At 46.1% G+C, this 22145-nt stretch overlaps 1 protein-coding gene across 5 annotated transcripts in view; it reads right to left on the reverse strand.

The window, feature by feature from the left end:
• Positions 1-1466: 1466 nt before the first annotated feature.
• The window catches only part of SDG38 (SET domain protein 38), a 42354-nt gene continuing 21675 nt past the window's right edge, over positions 1467-22145 (reverse strand). For 2 of the 5 annotated variants that reach the window (XM_086776625.1, XM_086776629.1), the window contains 5 exons: positions 3190-3316; positions 3012-3081; positions 2568-2747; positions 2411-2482; positions 1467-2325 (listed from right to left, as the gene is read on the reverse strand). In XM_086776625.1, coding sequence (XP_086632751.1) covers positions 2207-2325; positions 2411-2482; positions 2568-2747; positions 3012-3081; positions 3190-3316 — 568 coding nt within the window. In that variant the 3' untranslated portion in view covers positions 1467-2206. The remainder of the gene's footprint in view (positions 2326-2410; positions 2483-2567; positions 2748-3011; positions 3082-3189; positions 3317-22145) is intronic. The other 3 variants (XM_086776626.1, XM_086776628.1, XM_086776627.1) reach the window with 3 other exon arrangements.

Below are 22145 nucleotides of genomic sequence, written 5' to 3' on the forward strand. Positions count from 1 at the left end.
ACCTCCCAAACCCCAATCTCAACAACCCTTCAAGGAGGTCACCAAGAAGGAGTGGGTACCTAAGTTAGTTATCTTGTGAGGTCGTAAGCTTGTAAGCAAAAAATTCCACTATAAGAAAGAAGGTTTGCACTTAAACCAAAGTACACACGGATGCACTCATCACATGCATGCACAATATCATCAGGAAGAAGGTCACCCATGAAAGCTTGTTTGATCAAGAAGATGATAGTAAAATTATTAATGATTATTAGTTATTTCAATTAGGGCTTATAAGAATACATTGGCTAGTTAAGGAAAGTACGATACACATGCAAAGACCTGGCAACCACCATTCAAGCTAAAAGCCTATCCTTGAGCCTCATGCGACAGAGTTTTATCCAAACCCCAGGGATTATAAGAATACATTGGCTAATCAAGGAAAGTACGATACCCATGCAAAGACCTGGCAACCACCATTCAAGCCAAAACCCTATCCTTGAGCCCCATGCAACATAGTTTTATCCAAACACTGAGTCTTGTTGGATCCTCGTCAAGACGTTAGAAGCTCAAGGCTTCTATAAAAAAAACCCCTTATGTTTGGGTCTCAAAAACATCACGAACCCTTCCCTAATCTCCACAATCAAAGAGTCAAGTGGTGCCCTCAAACACCAATTCAAGCCCAACCATTGACATTCCATTTGGTCCCAATCAAGCTGCTAGAAGCACATGGCTTCTATGAAAGGAACCCCTATATTTGGGTTCTGAAGTCGAGAAAATCCACACAACAAGCTTCTACAACCACGCCATCAAACGCTAGACCAAAAGCCATGCCTCTGACACCAACCCTAAAGCTTAAGTAGGAATGGAGAACAGCGGTTTACATGTGCCAACACTATTGCCAAAGAAGTCGAAGTAGTCCGTGGACAGAAAGTAACAAGAGAATACCGTACCCATGTGTAGTGGCCTCACCCACACATGTTCCCATCACTAAATCTTACAACAAGTGGATTATCTCGTCATTGTATGCATGCATGCAATAGAATCTTGATTAGACTTGTAAAAAACTCAACTATACTTACCAAACATGGTTCAAGTGCTGATAATTTCATACACAAAGCTCCAAAAACATGGGAAGAAAAAGCAATTTTTGTTGCTTTATTAGGGCTTGCATTGGATGTGTCCACTGTGATTGGGTTAACACGCATTATGTATTTGTTTTTCCCTTAGATATCTTGAAGGTCCTATGAGCCAAGTGGTTGAAGCAACTTACATGGGCTAGGGTTAGAATTTGAATCCCCCCTAGCTTGCATGGTTGTTTTGCATAGAGGCCATTTTTCCCATGGCAAACAGCTTTTATGGAAAGACAGCCAACATGGTTGGTCCTCATTGCACATTTGTGTGGATTGTGTGGAGACAATGTCTCAACTTTTTTGTTCAAAAAAACTACATTTATGAAATAAATCATTAACCATAGGTTCAGAAAAGACTGGAGTAAAGGTGATGTTTCCCTTCAAATGTAATCCTTAAGATTTTCAGTACAAAGATTGGACCTGGTCCACCGTCATTTCTACATGTCTTTGAGGTGGTGAAGACATGCGAGCAACACATTTTGACAGTTGCCATATCAATACACCATCCTCAGTAAGCACCTTTCACAACTGCAACACTAATTGATTTCACAATTCTGAGCCCAACTTACAGCATGTTTTGCACCAAACACACTCAATCTAGATGCTATATGGAGTCAAAGTAAAACCCACCAAAACCATGGATTGAGTTCTTACAATATCATATTCACATCCCCACCACACGGTCAGAGGCGTGTTTGCCCTTGGGTTAAACATCTACAAGCCTCTGTCATACATTCTAGCTGTCTTAGTGGTCTTTGTGATGGAAAGCATTCTACTTGATGACCCTTGCAGCATCATTCTGCTCCAACATCCAGTGGTTTTTTACATCAGAATGACTAGAAAACATTCCCCTGAAGAACAAAATCCACAAGTTCTCGAATTGTCTCAGCATTCTACTTGATGGCCCTTTGACCCCACCCTCCTGGCTTCCCTGCCCTCCCCTCTACGTCTACTTGCCCTTGTGAGTTATGTTCCACATGACTAAAGTTACTAAGATTTTCTTGCTGCTATGCAAAACAAAAGAATGGTCCAAAATACTTTCAAGAAAAGCTCACAACTTCATGTACTGAATTGGGTACATGCCTTCGAAATTGACATCACTCTTCATCTCTACATCTTGCACAATTACACACAAAATGATAGGCCTGTTGTAGGAGTTTCTGTCTTGAACTCCGTGACATAGAGGCGTCGATGTAGGTGATCCGTAACTCCTCACCTGTTAAATTGCATTTAAAAAAATAAAAGATTGATGAGACATGCACCAAAAACTATTGCAAGAGTAAACATAATTAAAAGTTTACCTTCTCCAATATCTCGCCGTGCACTAAGTCTTGCCGTTGAGTTTATGGGCCAAGAAATGTCAACATTTGGGTCTGTCAAAAACAAATGTGTTGAGCTTTAAAAACCCCTCTCCGTTGAATGCATCAGCATATTAGCACTCTTTTATGGCCGACTCACCACAGTCATGGTTATACATAGATGGAAGGATGTAAACCGCACTGCCACTGATAGCATCCCCGGACACTGATGCTACAGCTGCTGCCAAGAGATTAGCACTGTCCTCTGCTAAGAGCTCTACACGAAATGAGTTCAAAGAAATTCGAGCCAAAACTCCACCATACCACTCAGCAGAGGCAACTTTAGAAAAGGTCAAAGAAAGCAACTGTAATTTCCCAAACAAATTACAAGCTTGGACCAACTATTAAGGGAAGGGATCTGTCTGTAAAGACTAGGGCTTTGCAGACAACCCCTGCCAATGAAACGGGAGATCTCACCCGCCCATATTTCATGGGTGGGGGGATCTCTCCCCTATGTCTGATGGGCAGGGGATCATAAGCCTTTGTGTACATGCTCAATACATTACTGATCACGAATCAACCTCAAATACTGGCTAAAAGATACAAGCCAGCTTCTCTTCTGTCACACCAGAACCTTTGAACGCATCTAGTAGCATTGTCCTCGTGAGCATCCACTGCGGCCATAGAAACAACACAATAAAAACTCTATTCATGAAATGCCCTTGCTTTTCTTGCTTTGATGCAATGTAACATGGTGCCTAGAGAAAAGAAGAGAACATTACGCATGAAGCCGCATCATGAGGTGGTTTCATGTAAGAAAGAATATCTAGTGCATCTTTTGACACCATGCCTGAAATGACCATGCAAATAAGGCGTTTCACCAGAAGAGGCAATCTCAAGCTTTCTTCACTGCCATTAGCAACCAAAAAGCTTCTTGTAAGCAAAAAATCACAAGGCACTTGCCAAGTCTTTGCTAACCAAGATGTTGTGATGCAGGGCCAGCAACACAGTTGTAATGAATAAAGTCGAAACCAATTGATCAATTAGTCATTCTCCACATTAAAAACAATGTTGTGCCCTCTCATTCATTTCTTTCATTTACACATGTACATGCAGATTGCTCTCTCTCTCTCTCTCTCTCTCTCTCACCCCCGTGAGATAGCTTTGTTTTGTTTCTATTTTATTTTCCGTTCCATGATGAGATATGCCATGGACATTATTGTATCACTTTGGTCTCATAGGCCCATTGGGTCTTTAGTAGATGCTTAATATATATATATATATATCTCTCTCTCTCCAGATCCCGACTCATAGCCACATTAAAAGGAATGTTGTGCCCTCTCTTTCATTTCTTTCATTTACACGTATGTATATGCTGATTGCTCTCTCTCTCTCACACCGTAGTCCGAAGGGACACAGAGGCACGCTTTATGTGGGTGAGGTTACAGGTCACAATGGAGAGATGTATACACATTGCAGTTTGTTACTTCCCACTTAGGAACCTAGGAAGCCCTCACATGCCATTCTGGAGGAGGGAGAGCAGTTTTATCCCCTCCATGCAGACATCATTGAGTTCTCATGCTTGGGTGAAGTTCTCCTTTTAGGGGACTTCCACACCAAGACTCAGAACAAGCAGGCATCTGTCTATGACCGAGAGGAACTGAACCATGCAAAAGATAGACTCGGAGGAGACTGGCATTCAGCAGGCATCAGACTACAGCATCAGGAAGAGAGTTCCTCAGGCTGGGGACCACACATGGCTTAGCCATCTTCAACGGGATGTCCCGTTGGCCTTCTTCCAGAGTTCTCACATGCTTCCCACATGGCGGAGGCTAGAGTATAGTGGATTACCTGATGGGATCTCCGGCTTTGGTCATATCCATACATGCCTTCCCATTGTTGGGAGTTTTTTGAGTTTGGTTTTCTAGTATATGTACATATGGATGCATGTTCATATAGCACTTGAATGCCCAATACCCCACTCATTGAGGATGGCAAGAACCACTTTTGTACATAGATAGAAGGCATCATGGGAGATGAGGTTCTCCCAGCCAAGTTTTAAAAAAGTAGGGTTATTTCTAGTGTTAATGGAACTTGAGATTAAAGACGAAGTTTAAAAAATCTCAGAATTTTGATGATGCTTTTCTTGAAATACGGAGTATAGAGGATGCACTAACCTTCTTGTAACAGACAGCCGTTGTGCCCTCATTAGAGAACTTCATCTGCATCATGAAGAAGTACAGGAAATATCAAATCTTGTGCATGGCCAACATATGCATTCACACCTATGTGATATGACCTGGAAGGTCATGAGTATTCTTGGACTTCTCTTATGGATGGTTATACTGACTGTAGGGATGCCCATCATGAGTTTGATATGCCATCATAAGTTTGTTTGAAGCAAACCAGATTTTTGAGAGAATACCAAAACCAAATGTGTTTTCATGGAGGGCAATACTGTCTGTTCATGTCTATTTGTTGGTAGCACACTTGTGAATATGTATGGGAATTGTGGGCACATTTTGGAGGCGGAGAATGTGTTTCAAAGGCTGTCCGTGCATATGGTAGTATCATGGACTGTGATGCTTTCTGTGTATGTCGAGCAGGGTCAAGGAGAGAAAGTTCCATGGCTTCATGAATGGCCACACATTGATGAAACTTTATGGGTCAGTACTTGAGATGGAGCTCAGCACACTAGCCGAGTGACAGGGGCACAGAGCATCGGGGCAGGGAGGCTTCCGTACGTCATTCTCCACTTTGGATCACATCTTCACCCTCCGAGCCATCTTGGAGGATGGCCAGAGCACAACACTAATGGGTTTATTACTGCTTTGTGGATTTCTGCAAAGCCTTTGATACGGTGCCCCAATCCAAGCTACTACAGAGACTCTAGGATTTGGGGGTACCATCAGACATGGTCTGGGGGATCATTGCATTATATGAGTCAATCATAGGGCAGGTGAGATGCCCAGGAGGATTATCAAAGGAGATCTCCAGTACCATCGGTGTGAAGCAAGGATGCCCAATGTCTCCCACTCTTTTTGGCCTCTACATCGATGAGGAGGTGTTGTGTCCAGGATAGGTGCACACTAGCACAAGGTCAAGCTGGAGACCACACGGGCGCCTAGTGGAAAGAGGCTTATAAGTGGAGGCATAGTTATACGTAATAACAAGGTTAAAAGCTTTATAAAAGCACTAGGGCTAATTATAAAGCCCAATGGCCTATATACGTGAAAGCCGAGGCTGATAAGTTATTATGACCATTTGGTCTAACATCGTTGAGGATGGCCCATCCAAGATGTTCACCACGACGACACCTGTTAGCGTGTGGCCTGGTGGTATGGGACGCCAGGTCTGACAACAGGGGAGCTTCTCCAAGGATGTAGCTATGGCCTCCAACTCCAGGGTGAGGTTGGATAACTCCAAAGTTGCATCCAAACTATAATCCAAACGTTCCAAACGTTTGGAACGTTCACTAACGTTTGGAAACGTAGTGAACCTGCACTTTTGATTTTATAGGTTAAAAAAACGGACACAAGTCAACGTCTTTTTTTTTTTTGCTTTTCCTTACGTGCATGTTGCAGCCTTTGTGCGGCGCTCAAGTCTTCTCCTGTGGGCGTCTCTATGCAACGCTCAAGTCTCTCTCTCTCTCTCTCTCTCTCTCTCTCTCTCTCTCTCAGGATACTGATTGAGTAGGCCAAGAGCCAAGGCAGGCGCTTACATTGCTGCTTTGTGGATTTCCACAAAGCGTTCAATTCCTCCATAGTCACAGGGGACGGAAGGGACGGCTGCTTGGAACGCGGGGACGCCGAATCGGGACGGAACAGCGACGGGGACGGACGGACGTCCCCCACGACGTGTCACTCACAGGGGAAGGGGACGGGGACGGGGACGCCGCAGGGACGGGGACGGATCTGTAAGGGGACGGCAGAGAGCCATTGCTGGCTGTTTTTTTTCCGTTGCGCTCGCCATTTTTGGCCGTTGTGCTTGCCGTTTCTAGCCGTTTATGGCTGTTGGCTTCGCCTTGGGCCTTGGCCCTTGAGCCTTGAGCCTTTGAGGCTTGGCCCTCTCTCTCTCTCTTGCCCTTGAGGCTTTTCTCTCTCTCTCTCTTGCCTATCTATATAAGAACAAGCCTCTACAAGGCTACAAGCACATACAACTCTCAAGGCTCAAGCTTTCAAGCTTCTTCTAGCTTCCAACTTCCAAGTTCCAAGCCTCTAGGCTCTCACACAAGACCCGCGGGCCGCCGTCCTACTATCTAGATTCTAGAATCTAGACTCTCTCTCTCTCTCACCTCTCCCTCAAGCCTCTTGAGTCTTCCAGCTTCCAAGCCTCTAGGCTCTAGGCCTCTCTCTCTCTCTCTCTCTCACCTCTCCCTCAACTTTCAAGCCTCTTGAGTCTTCCAACTTCCAAGCCTCTAGCCTCTAGGCCTCTCTCTCTCTCTCTCTCTCTCTCTCTCATTCCTCAAGGCTCAAGAGTCAAGCCATCTTCAACCATGGCATCCTCCTCACGTGCCGGAGCTTCTCGTAGAAGGACAACGGGATGGACATGGTGGGAGGAGGTTAACTACACCCCATCCGCTCATGGAGGCAGTTCTTGGCCATGGGTATGCAAGCTTGGCCCGTACCGGCGAACGGGTGGCGCCGACAAAGTGCGAGCCCACCTCTTGCATGAGAGTGGGCATGAGGTGAGGTTTTGCACGAATGTCACGCCCGAGAAGAGACGGGAACTTCTTGACAAGCTTAGCGTCTACGAAGCGGTCGAAGCGACAAGAAGGACACCACGAGTGGCCGTGGATCCCGCGACGATGGGGAGAGGAACTCAAGCCTCTGCAATGGAGTCATGGGGTGGATCGGGATCATGCACACCATCACCTTCACCATCAAGTCGGAATGTTACTCCATCCACGACGCCGGCACCCTCCATCTCCACGGTCTCTCAATCATTATGTGGCCCACGGCGACAATCTACACTTGGGGGGAATTGGAACCCCAAGTTGAAGGAGGAGATGGATATGGCGGTGGCCCGCTTCTTCTTCCACGACCACATTGCCTTTCAAGCGGCTAGGTAAGTGCAATCGATCATTGCCAATTCATCATTCATGTTTTCATCATCCTAGTCCCCTTCTCATTAGTAAATTACTTTCTTGAATAGGTCGGAATACTTCAAGGTCATGGTTAAGAAGATTGGGGAGTATGGCTCAACCTATACGCCCCCCTCATCCGAGAGCTTGCGCACTACATTGCTCGAGAAGGAGAAGCGCATTGTAGAGCAAGCGGCCGACAACACAAAGCGGCAATGGGAGAGGAACGGAGTCTCCCTCATTGTGGATGGATGGAGTGACACCCGCAAGAGGAGTATTCACGGCATGGTTGCATATTCCCGCGGAGAGATGTACTTCATCTCATCTCATGATGCATCTGGCACTGGGAAGAGCGCGGATGTGCTTTCGGCGGAGTGGGCTACCACCATGGAGATCGTTGGCCCCGAGCATGTAGTGGGCTTTGTTGCGGATGGGGAGCCTTCCAATAGGGCGGCGGGAGCTATTCTCCAAGGTATGTATGGACATGTCACGGTGTCCTTTTGTATGGCTCATTGCCTAAACAACCTCCTCAAGGACATCGGGGCATTACCATGGATCAGCCCGCTCATTGAGAAGGCCAACACCATGGTCTCCTTTGTCCTCAACCACCAAAGACTTTGGCATGAGTTCAACAAGAGGTCCTGTCTCTCTCTCCTCAAATATTTCGACACCCGGTTTGCCTACAACTTTCTCATGTTGGGCCGGTTGAAGGATTGTAGCGGTGCTTTGCGGGGGCTTTTCCTTAGTGACGAGTTTGTCGCCATGCAAGAGTCCCATACAAACACTGGCCAAGAGTGTAGGCTACGCGCCTCTTGGTGGGAGCGTGTGAAGACCACAGATGCTATGGTGAGGCCCATAGTCCACCTATTGAGGATTGTAGACGCTATGCAACCATGCATAGGCAAGGTCTACAAGGCCATGGATCGCATGATAGAGAAGTTGAAAGACTTCGTGCCTGACGAAGACAGATACGAGAAGATCCATGCCTTGTGTCTAGGAAGGTGGAATTCCTACTACTCTCCATTGCATGCAGCAGCTTATGTGGTGGACCCAGAAATCCAAGGCAACAAGCAGGAGAGCGACCAGGAGGTGAGCGCTGGATGGAGGATCATCTTGGATCGTCTTGTGCCTGATGCATCAGTTAGGCGCAAGATCAAGGACCAGCTTTTGATGTACAAGTCATTTCATGGCTCCTATGGCTGTCATGATGCACAGGTTGACCGCTCCAAAGTTGGTGCTGCTCTATGGTGGGAGGACTTTGGTTCAGATGGACCGGAGCTGCAGCAGCTTGCCATCTGCATACTTAGCCAGGCCGTCAGCTCCTCTTGCTTGGAGCAACTTTGGAGTGGAGTACCTACAGCCACATTGCCTCTAGGAAGAGTAACCGACTCGAGGTAGAGCGTGCCAATGACCTTGTCTTCGTCAGCGCGAACTTGCGAATGCTTTGCAAGAGCGTGACCAAGAAGGCAGATTCCTTCACCGAGTGGGAGATGAGTCAACAAGAAGAGCAACAAGAGAATGAGGTGCAGGAGCAGCATGCCAGTGAGGATGAGACTGAGGATGAGCTTGATGCTTCTTTGGCACAAGCTACCCATGACCATGAGGCGAGCACTTCACGTGGATGATCATTCATGGATCATGATTCATGGGCCTTACTACTTAGCTCTAGCCACTAGCCTCTAGTCTTCAGCACTTTTTTGTCATTGACTCATTTGAGTCCGTCCATGTATTCTGCCTCCTTAAGGCTTAGTCCTGACTCCTGACTCTTGAGTCATGACTCATTTTGTATCTACTTAATTATTAATATGACTCAAAAGCTTACCATTTTAGTGTAAATTTGTGCTCATTTTGATGTACTTCCAAAGTAGAATAAGTGTAGAGTAGAAAAATTTAAAAAAAGAGTATTTTTTGAGTGCCGTCCCCTCCCCCGTCCCCGTTCCCTACTTATGGCCGTCCCCCGTCCCGTCCCCGTCCCCCGTCCCTTGTGACTATGGGTTCCTCGAGAGCGGCTCTTTCAAAGACTCATGTCACTGGGAGTACCTGCAGAGATGATGTGGGGAATTTATGCTCTTTATGAGCATGTGGCAACCAGGGTCAGATGCCCAGGAGGTATGTCTGCAGACTTTGCTAGCACCATTGGTGTGAAGCAAGGATGCCCACTATCTCCCACCCTCTTCGGGCTATACATCGACGAGGTAGCAGACTATATTCAGCGAGGAGGTGGAGTCGGCGGGTAGATCTTGGACACACAGGTACATATTATGCTATATGCTGATGACATTATTCTGATTTCAAAGACATAGGAGGGACTACAGCAGCATCTAGGGGCTCTAGAGCTTTTCTGCATAGACAGAGGCATCACAGTGAACCTTGGGAAAACCAAGGTTATGATCTTCCATACATCGCCAGCAATGAGGAGGAGATCTGTTTTTATGTTTGAGGGCAGCCAAGTAGAGGTCTCTACATCTTATGTATATTTGGGGATTACATTCACCAGCAGAGCCGGGCGATTCTCTATGACGCTTCTTACTAGAGATATACAGACACAGAGAGCAGTTACTCCAGTCAGGAGAGAGGAGAGCCCAAATCCGACAGACTCAGCTGACCGATTTCTTCCAAAGGACAACCATGCCAGATCCCACAGTGATGGGTCGAGGAGTCACTTTGAGGAGAGCAGAGGAGATTCGAGCATTGCGGCGTCCAAGAGCGCCCGGATACTGACCTTCCCACAGACATCGACATATGATCAGGGACATTTGGGCACGACACCAAAGGCAACTACAGGAGAGAGGACAGCCGGGACCCATTGATCTAGCGGCCATCTTGCATATCATTACAACTGGCGCTGACATGTATGACATATTACACCCCCCCCTCACCACAAGATGGAGCTGACTAGGAGCATGCCTGCATTGAGCATCGTTGTATCACCCTGGCATATAGTTGTGCATTTACTCCAGTAGTGCTCCATCCTTATATATGTACATACATCCCGACCTCACAGTAGCAGTTTTATTTCAGTTTTCTTTCAGTTGTTGTATTGTGCACTGAGCACCATCTGATACTCAGAGATACCACATACATTGTACATGGTTTTGTCTCATAGGCCAGTTCTTTTTGGCCTGAGAGAGACGTTAATACAATCTTTCTTTCATTCTTTCTTTCTTTCTCTCTCCCTCTCGCAAAATTGAAACTAAAGGTTGTATAGTATTAGTAAGTGCTTTAATGTTCATTGATGAATCTTCAAACTTCATATTTCAAAATTTTATAAGTAAACTATAAATTTTGTATATATATATATTGGGGGCAGCGTTCACTACGTTTGGAATCCTTTCACCACGTTTTCCAAACGTACTAAACATATCGTTCACTACGTTTGGAACCACCTTGGAGGACTCTCTGGCTAGAAACTGAGCCTTAAGCCTCGCTCTTGTGTGGTTTCTAGTTAGAAAGTTCTAGGGCTAGGTCTAGGGACACCCTGGTATCAAAGCCGTGCCGAAGAGAAGATAGCTCAACAGTACTTCAACAATAATAAATTGTTAATGCGAAAAGATAAAGATTTCTATTGGTCACAGACGTGGTCTTATATAGAGGATTACGTGAAGAAGTGTAACCAATGTCAAGTGAGTAAGGCTAATCACCTTAGACAATGTAGTTTACTTAATCCTCTAGAGATATACCAAAAGCTGAGTGGCAAAGTATCTCAATGGATTTTATTGTTGGGTTACCTCGAACAAATCAAGGACATGATGTTCTCTGGGTAGTCGTAGATAGACTTACCAAGATGGCAAGATTTCTCCCAGCACGGTCTACAATTAAGAGTCGTGAATTGACTGCTTATTTAAAACCAATTATACAAGCCTTATGGTTTGCCTAAGGAGATAGTCAATGATTCAACCAAAGTAAAAGCTGTCATTGATTGACCAGAGTAAGGAAAGACCAACTAAAAGAGTGTTTTGGGAGATAAACGTTGGGGATGTGCTGCAGGATCTAAGCGAGCTGCATTCGCTAAACTAGAAACTAGGGTAAGTAAGTCTTCTTCTGATAATCCAGAGAGTGATGATAAAACTGAACGAACTAAGCAGACTTTTGAAGATATCCTATGTGAAACCGATCCCGTCAAGTGGGAAGACTCCGTTGGACACCCACACGCTTAATAGCACAACTTTAAAACCACAATTTGAATTGGACAACTCAATACAACTTGAAATTGAAATGAAAATGAAATGGAAAGATGGACACCAGCACTGGGGCCGGAACGGGCCGACCCCCCCTTCAATATATGATATATTTATTGGGAGTATTTAACAAATACAATGCTCCATGGGTTCCAAGAACCAAATGATGTCCATGTACATATGAAAACAGTACCAAACAAATATGCTCGAAGTCGACGTTCGGAGTAGACACTCGAAGCAGAACGACCACTAGTGTGGTCCAATCTCTACGGTCCTGTGCTTTCACTGCACTCCGCGGAGAGCGCCTCACTGGTGTTCCGAGACCACGCACAAACAGGCGCTCTCGTACTAACGCCTGGCTCTCCCAATCTCAGCACCTTTGGATCGAGGTTCGCCAATAGAGCTTGGACTACCCGGCACCGAACAGGTGTTACCGAGCGGGATGAATCCCTTATCAAATTTAACACAAAGTACTTTATTTAAATCTGAAAATTCACTTACTTGTGGTTGGCAGATAGAAGACCAGTACCCGTGGTATTTGTGTAGAAGAAGCAGCCACCTTGCTGAGATGGCACAGTCGCCTCGTGGTGAACTTGGTGCAGACACCAAGTTAAGTACAACCGCAAAGTCCTCAGCCACCTGCTGTGGAAGAAGGAGTACCCACTTGCAAGGGAGGAGAGGCCTGGCTGCAGCGTGGAGAGAAGATGGCGTGGAGGAGCAGCTGGCGGTATCCTTCTGTTGATGGTGGCTGCTGTGCAGAGGAGGAGAAGGAGGAAGCGTGCAGAACCCACTTGTAATGGACGCCTGCAGAGGAAAGGGCAGCCGCCTGTAGGAATGCTGCCGCCTGTAGGAGCTGCCGCCTGTAGGAGCAGCACGCTGAGGTTCTTGCAGGTTTGCTGCCGCCTGTAGGAGCAGCCGCCAGAGGCAGTACGTTGAGGTTTTGCAAGTTTGCTGCCGCCTGTAGGAGCAGAGATCACAGCCCGTTGAAAGAGGGTACACAGCAGCCTGCGCAGCCACCTATAACCTGTGGGGTTGCCAGCAACGAAGGAGAAGGAAGCGCCAATCAAAAGCATGCGCCGGCAGAGCACAGCCGCCTTTGGATTTTTGCTTCGCCGTTAGCAAGCGATGGAGCGCAGGGTGATGGAGGCGCACAAAAACTCCTGTATCTCCAAGGTGGTCGCCGTTTTCTTTTATTAAGGTTTGGAGAGGGAGTTTAACACTTTGATTTGGCTGGCCCCCACGATTTGCATGTGGGTGGCCAGTTCTAAAGTGGGTTGGGTAGGTGCCCATGCACCCACCCCCACACACACTTAAGTGGGGCTCCCCACCTTGGCCCCTAAGTGGGTGCCCACTTTTAAGTGTGTGTGAACATTAAACCTTATAAAACAAAGGGTTAGAATATGAAACATTAAAACAACATGTGCTATATACTCACCACCTGTTCACATGCACCAAAACTCGTCAGAATACAGAGCAGACTTCACGACTCACTGACAGGCGTCCCCGCTCAGTAAGTAACACGTCAAGCAGGCAAACACAAAAATACATGTCATGCGAAAATAGTTTCAAACATGCAAAACATGTGTGCATGTGCAAATAGTAACATGGACATATCTCCCGTTCATGGAACAAGTACAAAATATCTGTCGGCACAAAACTGGCACGACATAAAAACATAAAAACCTGGTCTTCCTATGGAGTGACAGTCCCATAGGTAAGACACAGTTCCAGGCACGAGCCTCCCTATGGTGTGACAGTCCCATAGGCAAAACACGGCACGAATACTGGCTCTTCCATGGCGTGACAATCCCATGGGTCGAACACAGTCCAGGTCACACACGGGTGGCACCAGTCTGGCTCCCGTCCATACGACACCATCCTGCTAACACACGGGTGGCACCAGTCTGGCTCTCGTCCATGTCAGCAAAATACTGGCCTCTTCACATGAGACACCGGCCTAGCCTCAAGTGAACGAGACGCAAAAACTGGAGATGGACCAAATGGTCGGCCAATTGGTGACACTATGTGCCTTTGTTTCGAAATGGCAATCGGAGTGGGAAAGGTACCTTCCAAAACTTGAATTCGCATCTAACAGTAATAAGCATTCGGCAACAAGCTTCAGCCCTTTTATGCCTATGTGTTACGACCCTGTGTTTTTCTCTGGACAACAAGCAGCTGGGCACGGGCACGGGCACGGGATGGACAGTGTGAAAGGCATCAATTTGGATATGAAAAGGAAACCCATGTATGTGGGCAGCCCAAGTGTGAAGGGGACAAAAGGTTTTAAAGAAAGGGACAAAAGAATTTTTAAAGTTTATCAGGTTTTTAAACCTTGGATGACAAAATAAAAATAATATTTTATTTCGAAGCATGCGTTTTGCTTTTAGCTCTTGGCTTTTTGGAGAAAAGCGATTTGAATCGCATCTTGCTTATAAAAGCAAAGGTGGCAAAGATTAGTGGGGTGTGGGTCGTAGTCGTGTGGTGTAAGGCGCATGGTGCATCACCTTGGAACACGAGACGTTGGCACTCGGCATCGAATCAGCCGGATGATTGTGATCGTGGAGGCACCCGGCATGGACTTTCTGGCAGTGTCAAGCAGGCCACGTGCAGTAGGCGGCTGCATGTGTGGAAGCAGCCAGGTAGGGCGATGGCCTTAGGTGGTAGCGTGTGGCTAGCAACAGGATGTGGCACATCACCTTGGGATCACAAGACTGCAGGAGTACGTGGGCCAGCTGCAGGGGTATGAGGGCTGGCTGTAGGATTCACATCTAGGTGCTACACACAGGTAGCGTATGGCTGGCAGCAGGACTCGTATCCAAGCGCTACTTGAAGATATCGTGTGGCTCAGCAGGATTCCTCAGGCGGAGAGCTTTATAGGTCTCCTTAGGCTATGTTTTGGAGACATCAAGGGCTTGCCCTCGTCCCTATGTGTGTGGGCGCACACTCGCAGGTGTGTATGTGCCGGTGGGCGCTCGTGCGTGCACGTGGGTTGTTGGAGGAGGTACTACTACTCTCGGCTATTGTTGTGGCGGCTTTGTGTGGATTGTACGGGTGAGCAGGGCTACTGTTGATGCTCCTGTTGTTGTTGTACGACCGTACTGCTATTTTAAACCATGGGGTGCAGGCCCTATTGAAGAGATTGGGATACAGAGGATCAAGTTAAGATGCACAAGATGATGTTCTTGGAAGAGATGTGTTGTTACTCTTCGTCTTGGACTTATGTGTATTCAGGGATTGCTGGACACATCCTCTATCTTTCTCTCTTTGGGTTTTGGCAACCATGATTGGATGGTATATCTGTTATGGAAATAGGTTTCCGAGAGGGAACATGACTTTGGTATCGAGGAAACAAGCCTATGGTTTATGGGATACAGGTCTTCGGTTTATCAGATACAGGTCTTTGGTTTCATGTGGAAAGCATGTCTTTAGATTCATGTGAACAGGTTGTAGTTTCTCGAGGTTACATGCAAGCTGTGACTATAGGAAGGACATATGGTTTGGTACAGCCCTACTACTGTTTCGGAAAGGGTTTGAGGGTTCCATGGTAGCAATGGAGAAGACCTTTTCAAGCAGGGAGGTGTTGTACAGGTGTGCCTTCTCTATGGAATGCTGTGCTGTAATACCGAGAGTTCTTATTTGGAAGTCTTGGGTGAAGCTATAAGGAATCCTATTGGTAGAGGATTGTACAAATTGTACTTTGTACTCAAATTTTGATCAAGTAAAGAAATACCGCAAGGGGCGCCACTACGTTTTGGAGCCAATCAGTGTCCTTGTACTATTTGCAGGAGCACTCTAGCTCCCCCTGTTTGTTTCCTTTTCCAAGTCCCCATGGGTGATGAAGTGTTTTGTGTGCGAGTGTTTGTTTCACCGCCCGTCAGTTTTCTGAAGGCCGGTTTCATGGTTCCATTGTCGGGATATCGTGCACTTTCTCAAGGAGGCGAGCCCTTGGTTGTCACATCAAAAGCTTCAACATGGGAAAGTGGAAAGGAAGTGCAGGAGACAGTGCAAGATTGTGAGTCTTTGCCTATATGAAGTGAAGAGCAAAAGCTAAAGATGAAGCTCAGGAGAAAAGACACCAAGGATAGGAAGTAGTCAGCCAGGAACAAGAAGCAGGGGAATGTTATGGTGCAATAGATGGGTTGAAGGCTATGGGTTTTGACACTTTGTCACTGGTGGTATCTTCACGGAGGCTTCATGGGTTCAGAAGGCAGCTTCTTTGTATGTTTAGCAGTGGTGATCTACTATGCTTCATTGGGGACTTGTGCTTACCACTTGGGTGGAGTGCAATCAGGATTTGGATGCCTGAGGATGTATCACATGCAGTGTTGCCAGGCGTTTCTGAAACGGCAGGTATGAAACGGGTTTCATACATTTTGAAACGTTTCATAAAAGGTAAGAAACGGGTACAAAAAGGTTTCATACAAAATAGAAAAAGCATGTATATTTTTAACTTGAAATATACAAAAGAAAAAACTGTTGACATAACTTATAAGAGACCACATTGAATTCATTTCAATAAAAACAAAATATATGTAAGATATGATGATATCACAAATCACGTGGGTGATCACTGCGAGTCCTCTTGGAGACACTTTGACGTGCTTCAGGCTCTCCCAGATTGGGGATATCCTCAAGGGGGATACCTAGCTGCAAGGCCTTCCAAGCCTTGAGGCTATCATAGATTTCTTGTGGCACATGCTTACATGGCCCGATGCCAAAACCCTTTGTTTGTGACAAATGTGCCTTCAGCCTCGTGACACTGCCATGGTGCTTATCAGCACAAAAGATGCATTTTCACTTTCCGGAGCCCGAGCCACCACATCTAGACTCGAAGGTGACATTGTTCCAAAGAGAATCACCTGTTCGAGGCATCCTACAAGGCGGGGATAAATGCAGATTGTTGGCCCTGCAAGTGCGACACAGAACATAAACTAATCTCATTATATGATTCATGATTTTAACTGATTTTAACTGTCATCTTGGCCAACAATAGAGCAAGGGGAAGAGAAGGTAGATAGCCTTCGAAGTAAAGCCTCAATAGAGCAAGGGTGGACCGTGGAAGATATGCCATAAATATTGATGGAAGAGAAAAAAGTGTGTTGCTTTGTGAGTTGTGCAGAGAAAACCAACATAAAGTAAAACATGACATTACCCCTTTGGAAGACCTCCACAAGGCCCAAGGACACCAAGGAGCAGGCAGGCTGACACGAGCGATGGCAAGCTGGCACACAAATCGGCGAAAAGTCACAGGCAACCGCCACTGGGAAACGTGAACGAAAGTGCGCCGTACGAAACAATTCGTTTTCTAGGTTTTTAAAATATGCATGATGTAAAAAACGCGCTTCGTACAGGATGAAACGTTTCGTACGTTTCGAACCTGTACGAAACGCGTTTCTATGCAACTGTGATCACAGAGGCTCAGATGGAAGTGGAGGAACTTGATGAGGTTCTTATTCAGGAACAAGAAGCATGGAAGTGTTATGGTGCAATAGATGGGTTGAAGGCTATGGCTTTTGACACTTTGTCACCGGTGGTATCTTCACGGAGGCTTCATGGGTTCGAAAGGCAGCTTCTTTCTATGTTTAGCAGTGGTGATCTACTATGCTTCATTGGGGACTTGTGCTTAGCACTTGGGTGGAGTGCAATCAGGATTTGGGTGCCTGAGGATGTATCACATGAGGCTCAGATGGAAGTGGAGGAACTTGATGAGGTTCTTATTCCCAAGCAAATACTGGCACACAAGGAAAGAAAGGTACAAGGTAAAGTTCCCCGTTGCTGTCTTGTGAAGTTCAAGAACTATTCACCGATGGATGCGAAGTGGATGGAGGAGGGTGACTTAGCAGATTCACCTAAGGTACTGCAGCTTTATCTTGATGCCTTTGAGTTGGAGCCGACTCTTGCTACGGCTCATTCAGGTTCAGTAGAGCATGGGTCTGGAGCATTGCCTTGGTGACATCTTTGTATTCACCCGAAGGTACTGGGCTAACAGGACATCTGCTTATGGGACTTCTATGATATTGTGTACTAGTCACATGAGATGGTAAAGTTGGGTTTGGTTGAGCTCAAAGTCTGCAGCAACCTCAGCTAACACTTCGAGACTCTATGAAGGGCATAAGTCTTGCGAGCTATCCTAGAGTTGGTTTGGTTCATGGATATATGGATCGAACTCTATTTGTGCATACACTTTTTGAGGTATACCTCTAGTCGTGGATATCCATGGGTGTAAGGCTTGCGAGCAACCCTGAGATTGTTATTTTAAAGTGGGTAGAGCATCTTGAGGAGCATATTGTTTGCGAATGCATATATGTGTCATGCATATGTTTGTCATATGTAGAATGATGCATGGTTTTGTTTTTGGCTAACACAGATTACGTGTTTCCACTTGGTTTTAGACTTTTGCTGCAGATTCTGAAGGAACAAGCAAGAGTTGTTTGTCACTTTGATGTGACAGTGTGGCCTTATTGTCCAGGATGATTGTTTCATCACCGAGATGCACTAGAGGGGTATTGTTTTTGTCATATGGGAAATCTTTGCTCATACGATGCCTTACTGTGTTATTGAGTGCAATCGAGGAAGCTTGCTATTTTTCAAGAGGGGGGTATGTTACGACCCTGTGTTTTTCTCTAGACAACAAGCAAGTGGGCACGCGATGGACAGTTTGAAAGGCATCAGTTTGGATATGAAAAGGAAACCCATGTATGTGGCCAACCCAAGTGTGAAGGGGACAAAAGGTTTTAAAGAAAGGGACAAAAGGATTTTTAAAGTTTATAAGGTTTTTAAACTTTGGATGACAAAATAAAAATAATATTTTATTTGGAAGCATGCATTTTGCTTTTAGCTCTTGGCTTTTAGGAGAAAAGCAATTTGAATCGCATCCTGCTTATAAAAGCGAAAGTGGCCGAGATTCGTGGCGTGTAGGTCGTAGTCGTGTGGTGTAAGGCGCGTGGCGCATCACCTTGGAACACGAGACGTTGGCACTCGGCATCGAATCAGCCGGATGATGGTGATCGTGGAGGCAGCCAGGCGGAAGACTTTTTGGCAGTGTGGAGCAGGCCACGTGCAGTAGGCGGATGCATGTGTGGAAGCAGCTAGGCAGGGCCTTAGGTGGTAGCGTGTGGCTGGCAACAAGATGTGGCGCATCACCTTGGGATCGCAGGAGTACGTGGGCCGGCTAGGAGTACGTGGGCCGGCTGCAGAAGTACGTGGGCTGGCTGCAAGATTAGCATCTAGGTGCTACACACAGGTAGCGTATGGCTGGCAACAGGACTCGTATCCAGGTGCTACTTGCAGATATCGTATGGCTAAGCAGGATTCCTCAGGCGGAGAGCTTCCTTGGGCTATGTTTTGGAGACATCAAGGGCTTGCCCTCGTCCCTATGTGTGTGGGCGCACACTTGCAGGAGTGTATATGTGCCGGTGGGCGCTCGTGCGTGCACGTGGGTTGTTGAAGGAGGTACTACTGCTCTCGGCTACTATTGTGGCAACTTTGTGTGGATTGTACGGGCGAGCAGGGCTACTGTTGATGCTCCTGCTATTGTTGTGCGACCGTACTGCTATTTCAAACCATGGGATGCAGGCCCTATTGAAGAGATTGGGATACAGAGGATCAAGTTAAGATGCCTAGGATGATGTTCTTGGAAGAGATGTGTTGTTACTCTTCGTCTTGGACTTATGTGTATTCAAGGATTGCTTGACACATCCTCTATCTTTCTCTCTTTGGGTTTTGGCAACCATGATTGGATGGTATATCTGTCATGGAAACAGGACATTGGTTTTCGAGAGGAAACAAGACTTTGGAATCGAGGAAATAGGCCTATGGGTTTATGGGATACAGGTCTTTGGTTTATCGGATACAGGTCTTTGGTTTCATGTGGAAAGCATGTCTTTAGATTCATCTGAACAGGTTGTAGTTTCTCGAGGTTACATGCAAGCTGTGACTATAGGAAGGACATATGGTTTGGTACAGCCCTACTACTGTTTGGGAAAGGGTTTGAGGGTTCCATGGTAGCGATGGAGAAGACCTTTTCAAGCAGGGAGGTGTTGTACAGGTGTGCCTTCTCTATGGAATGCTGTGCTGTAATACCGAGAGTTCTTATTTGGAAGTCTTGGGTGAAGCTATAAGGAATCCTATTAGTAGAGGATTGTACAAATTGTACTTTGTACTCAAATTTTGATCAAGTAAAGAAATACCACAAGGGGCGCCACTGCGTTTTGGGACCAATCAGTGTCCTTGTACTATTTGCAGGAGCACTCTAGCTCCCCCTGTTTGTTTCCTTTTCCAAGTCCCCATGGGTGATGAAGTGTTTTGTGTGCGAGTGTTTGTTTCACCGCCCGTCAGTTTTCTGAAGGCCAATTTCATGGTTCCATTGCCGGGATATCGTCGACTTTCTCAAGGAGGCGAGCCCTTGGTTGTCACATCAAAAGCTTCAACAAGGGTTAAGTGGAAAGGAAGTGCAGGAGACAGTGCAGGATTATGAGTCTTTGCCTATATGAAGTGAAGAGCAATAGCTAAACATGAAGCTCAGGAGAAAAGACACCAAGGACAAGAAGTAGTCAGCCAGGAACAAGAAGCAGGGAAGTGTTATGGTGCAATAGCTGGGTTGAAGGCTCTGGCTTTTGACACTTTGTCACCGGTGGTATCTTCACGGAGGCTTCATGGGTTCGGAAGGCAGCTTCTTTGTATGTTTAGCAGTGGTGATCTACTATGCTTCATTGGGGACTTGTGCTTACCACTTGGGTGGAGTGCAATCAGGATTTGGGATTTGGGTGCTTGAGGAAGTATCACATGAGGCTCAGATGGAAGTCGAGGAACTTGATGAGGTTCTTATTTCCGAGCAGATACTGGCACACAAGGAAAGAAAGGTACAAGGTAAAGTTTCCTGTCGCTATCTTGTGAAGTTCAAGAACTATTCACCGATGGATGCGAAGTGGATGGAGAGAGCATCTTGAGGAGCATATTGTTTGCGAATGCATATATGTGTCGTGCATATGTTTGTCATATGTAGAATGATACATGGTTTTGTTTTTGGCTAACACAAATTACGTGTTTCCACTTGGTTTTAGACTTTTGCTACAAGTTCTGAAGGAACAAGCAAGCGTTGTTTGTCACTTTGATGTGACAATGTGGCCTTATTGTCCAAGACGATTGTTTCATCACCCAGATGCACTGGAGGGGCATTGTTTTTGCCATATGGGGAATCTTTGCTCATACAATGCCTTACTCTGTTATTGAGTGCAATCGAGGACGCTTGCTATTTTTCAAGAGGGGGGTATGTTACGACCCTGTGTTTTTCTCTGGACAACATGCAAGTGGGCACGGGATGGACAGTGTGAAAGGCATCAGTTTGGATATGAAAAGGAAACCCATGTATGTGGCCAACCCAAATGTGAAGGGGACAAAAGGTTTTAAAGAAAGGGACAAAAGGATTTTTAAAGTTTATAAGGTTTTTAAACCTTGGATGACAAAATAAAAATAATATTTTATTTGGAAGCATGCGTTTTGCTTTCAGCTCTTGGCTTTTTGGAGAAAAGCGATTTGTATCACATCCTACTTATAAAAGCGAAGGTGGCCGAGATTCGTGGGATGTGGGTCGTAGTCGTGTGGTGTAAGGCGCGTGGCGCTTCACCTTGGAACACAAGACGTTGGCACTCGGCATTGAATCAGCCGGATGATGGTGATCGTGGAGGCACCTAGGCGGAAGACTTTCCGACAGCATGGAGCAGGCCACGTGCAGTAGGCGGCTGCATGTGTGGAAGCAGCCAGGCAGGGCTATGGCCTTAGGTGGTAGCGTGTGGCTGGCAACAGGATATGATTTGACCCCATGCTTTGCATACCATCCGCTCTTTTGCATCATGTTTTGTGTTTCCCTGCACATCGGGAACTGCATGTACATTAGCCTTGGTCTACTTATCCTCATGCTTTGGTTTGCAGTCAGAGCATTGTCGAAACATGTGCTCTTTGCTGCCACAAGAAAAACATTTTTCCTCCTTGGCATATTGCTCTCTTTGCTCGAGGGTCAAGCCAAATTTGTTCTTCTTTGGGCCCTGATCTTTAGATGAGGTATTTTCAGCTTTACCTCCCTTGTGGGTCTCCCGGAAGTTCTTTTTAGGTGACTGTCCACCTTTTTGCAGATCTAGGACAGCCTTGTCTTTGCCCTTTGAACCGCCTTGATCTTGCTTAATTTTGAGCACCAATTGCTCCGTAGCAAGAGCAGAGGCTGAAAGCTGTTGCAAAGTATTTTTCGGGTGCAATTCAATGCCCGAACGATAAGCTGGTTGCAATCCGAAGCAAAACTTCCTCTTTCTTTCATCCTCAGTGATTTGCATAAAAGGAGTTACCTCAAGCAACACTTTCCAAAACTTATTGACATACTGTTGCACACTTTCATTATCTCTTTGCTCAAGTCTATCCCACTTTTGGATGAGAGTTTGCTCCGCATTTGGTGGCAAAAACTGAGCATAAAATCTGTCCTTAAACT

Source organism: Cibotium barometz, chromosome 37 (genome assembly GCF_041138505.1).
Source record: "Cibotium barometz isolate CiBa-2024 chromosome 37, ASM4113850v1, whole genome shotgun sequence".
NCBI classification, from domain to species: domain Eukaryota; kingdom Viridiplantae; phylum Streptophyta; class Polypodiopsida; order Cyatheales; family Cibotiaceae; genus Cibotium; species Cibotium barometz.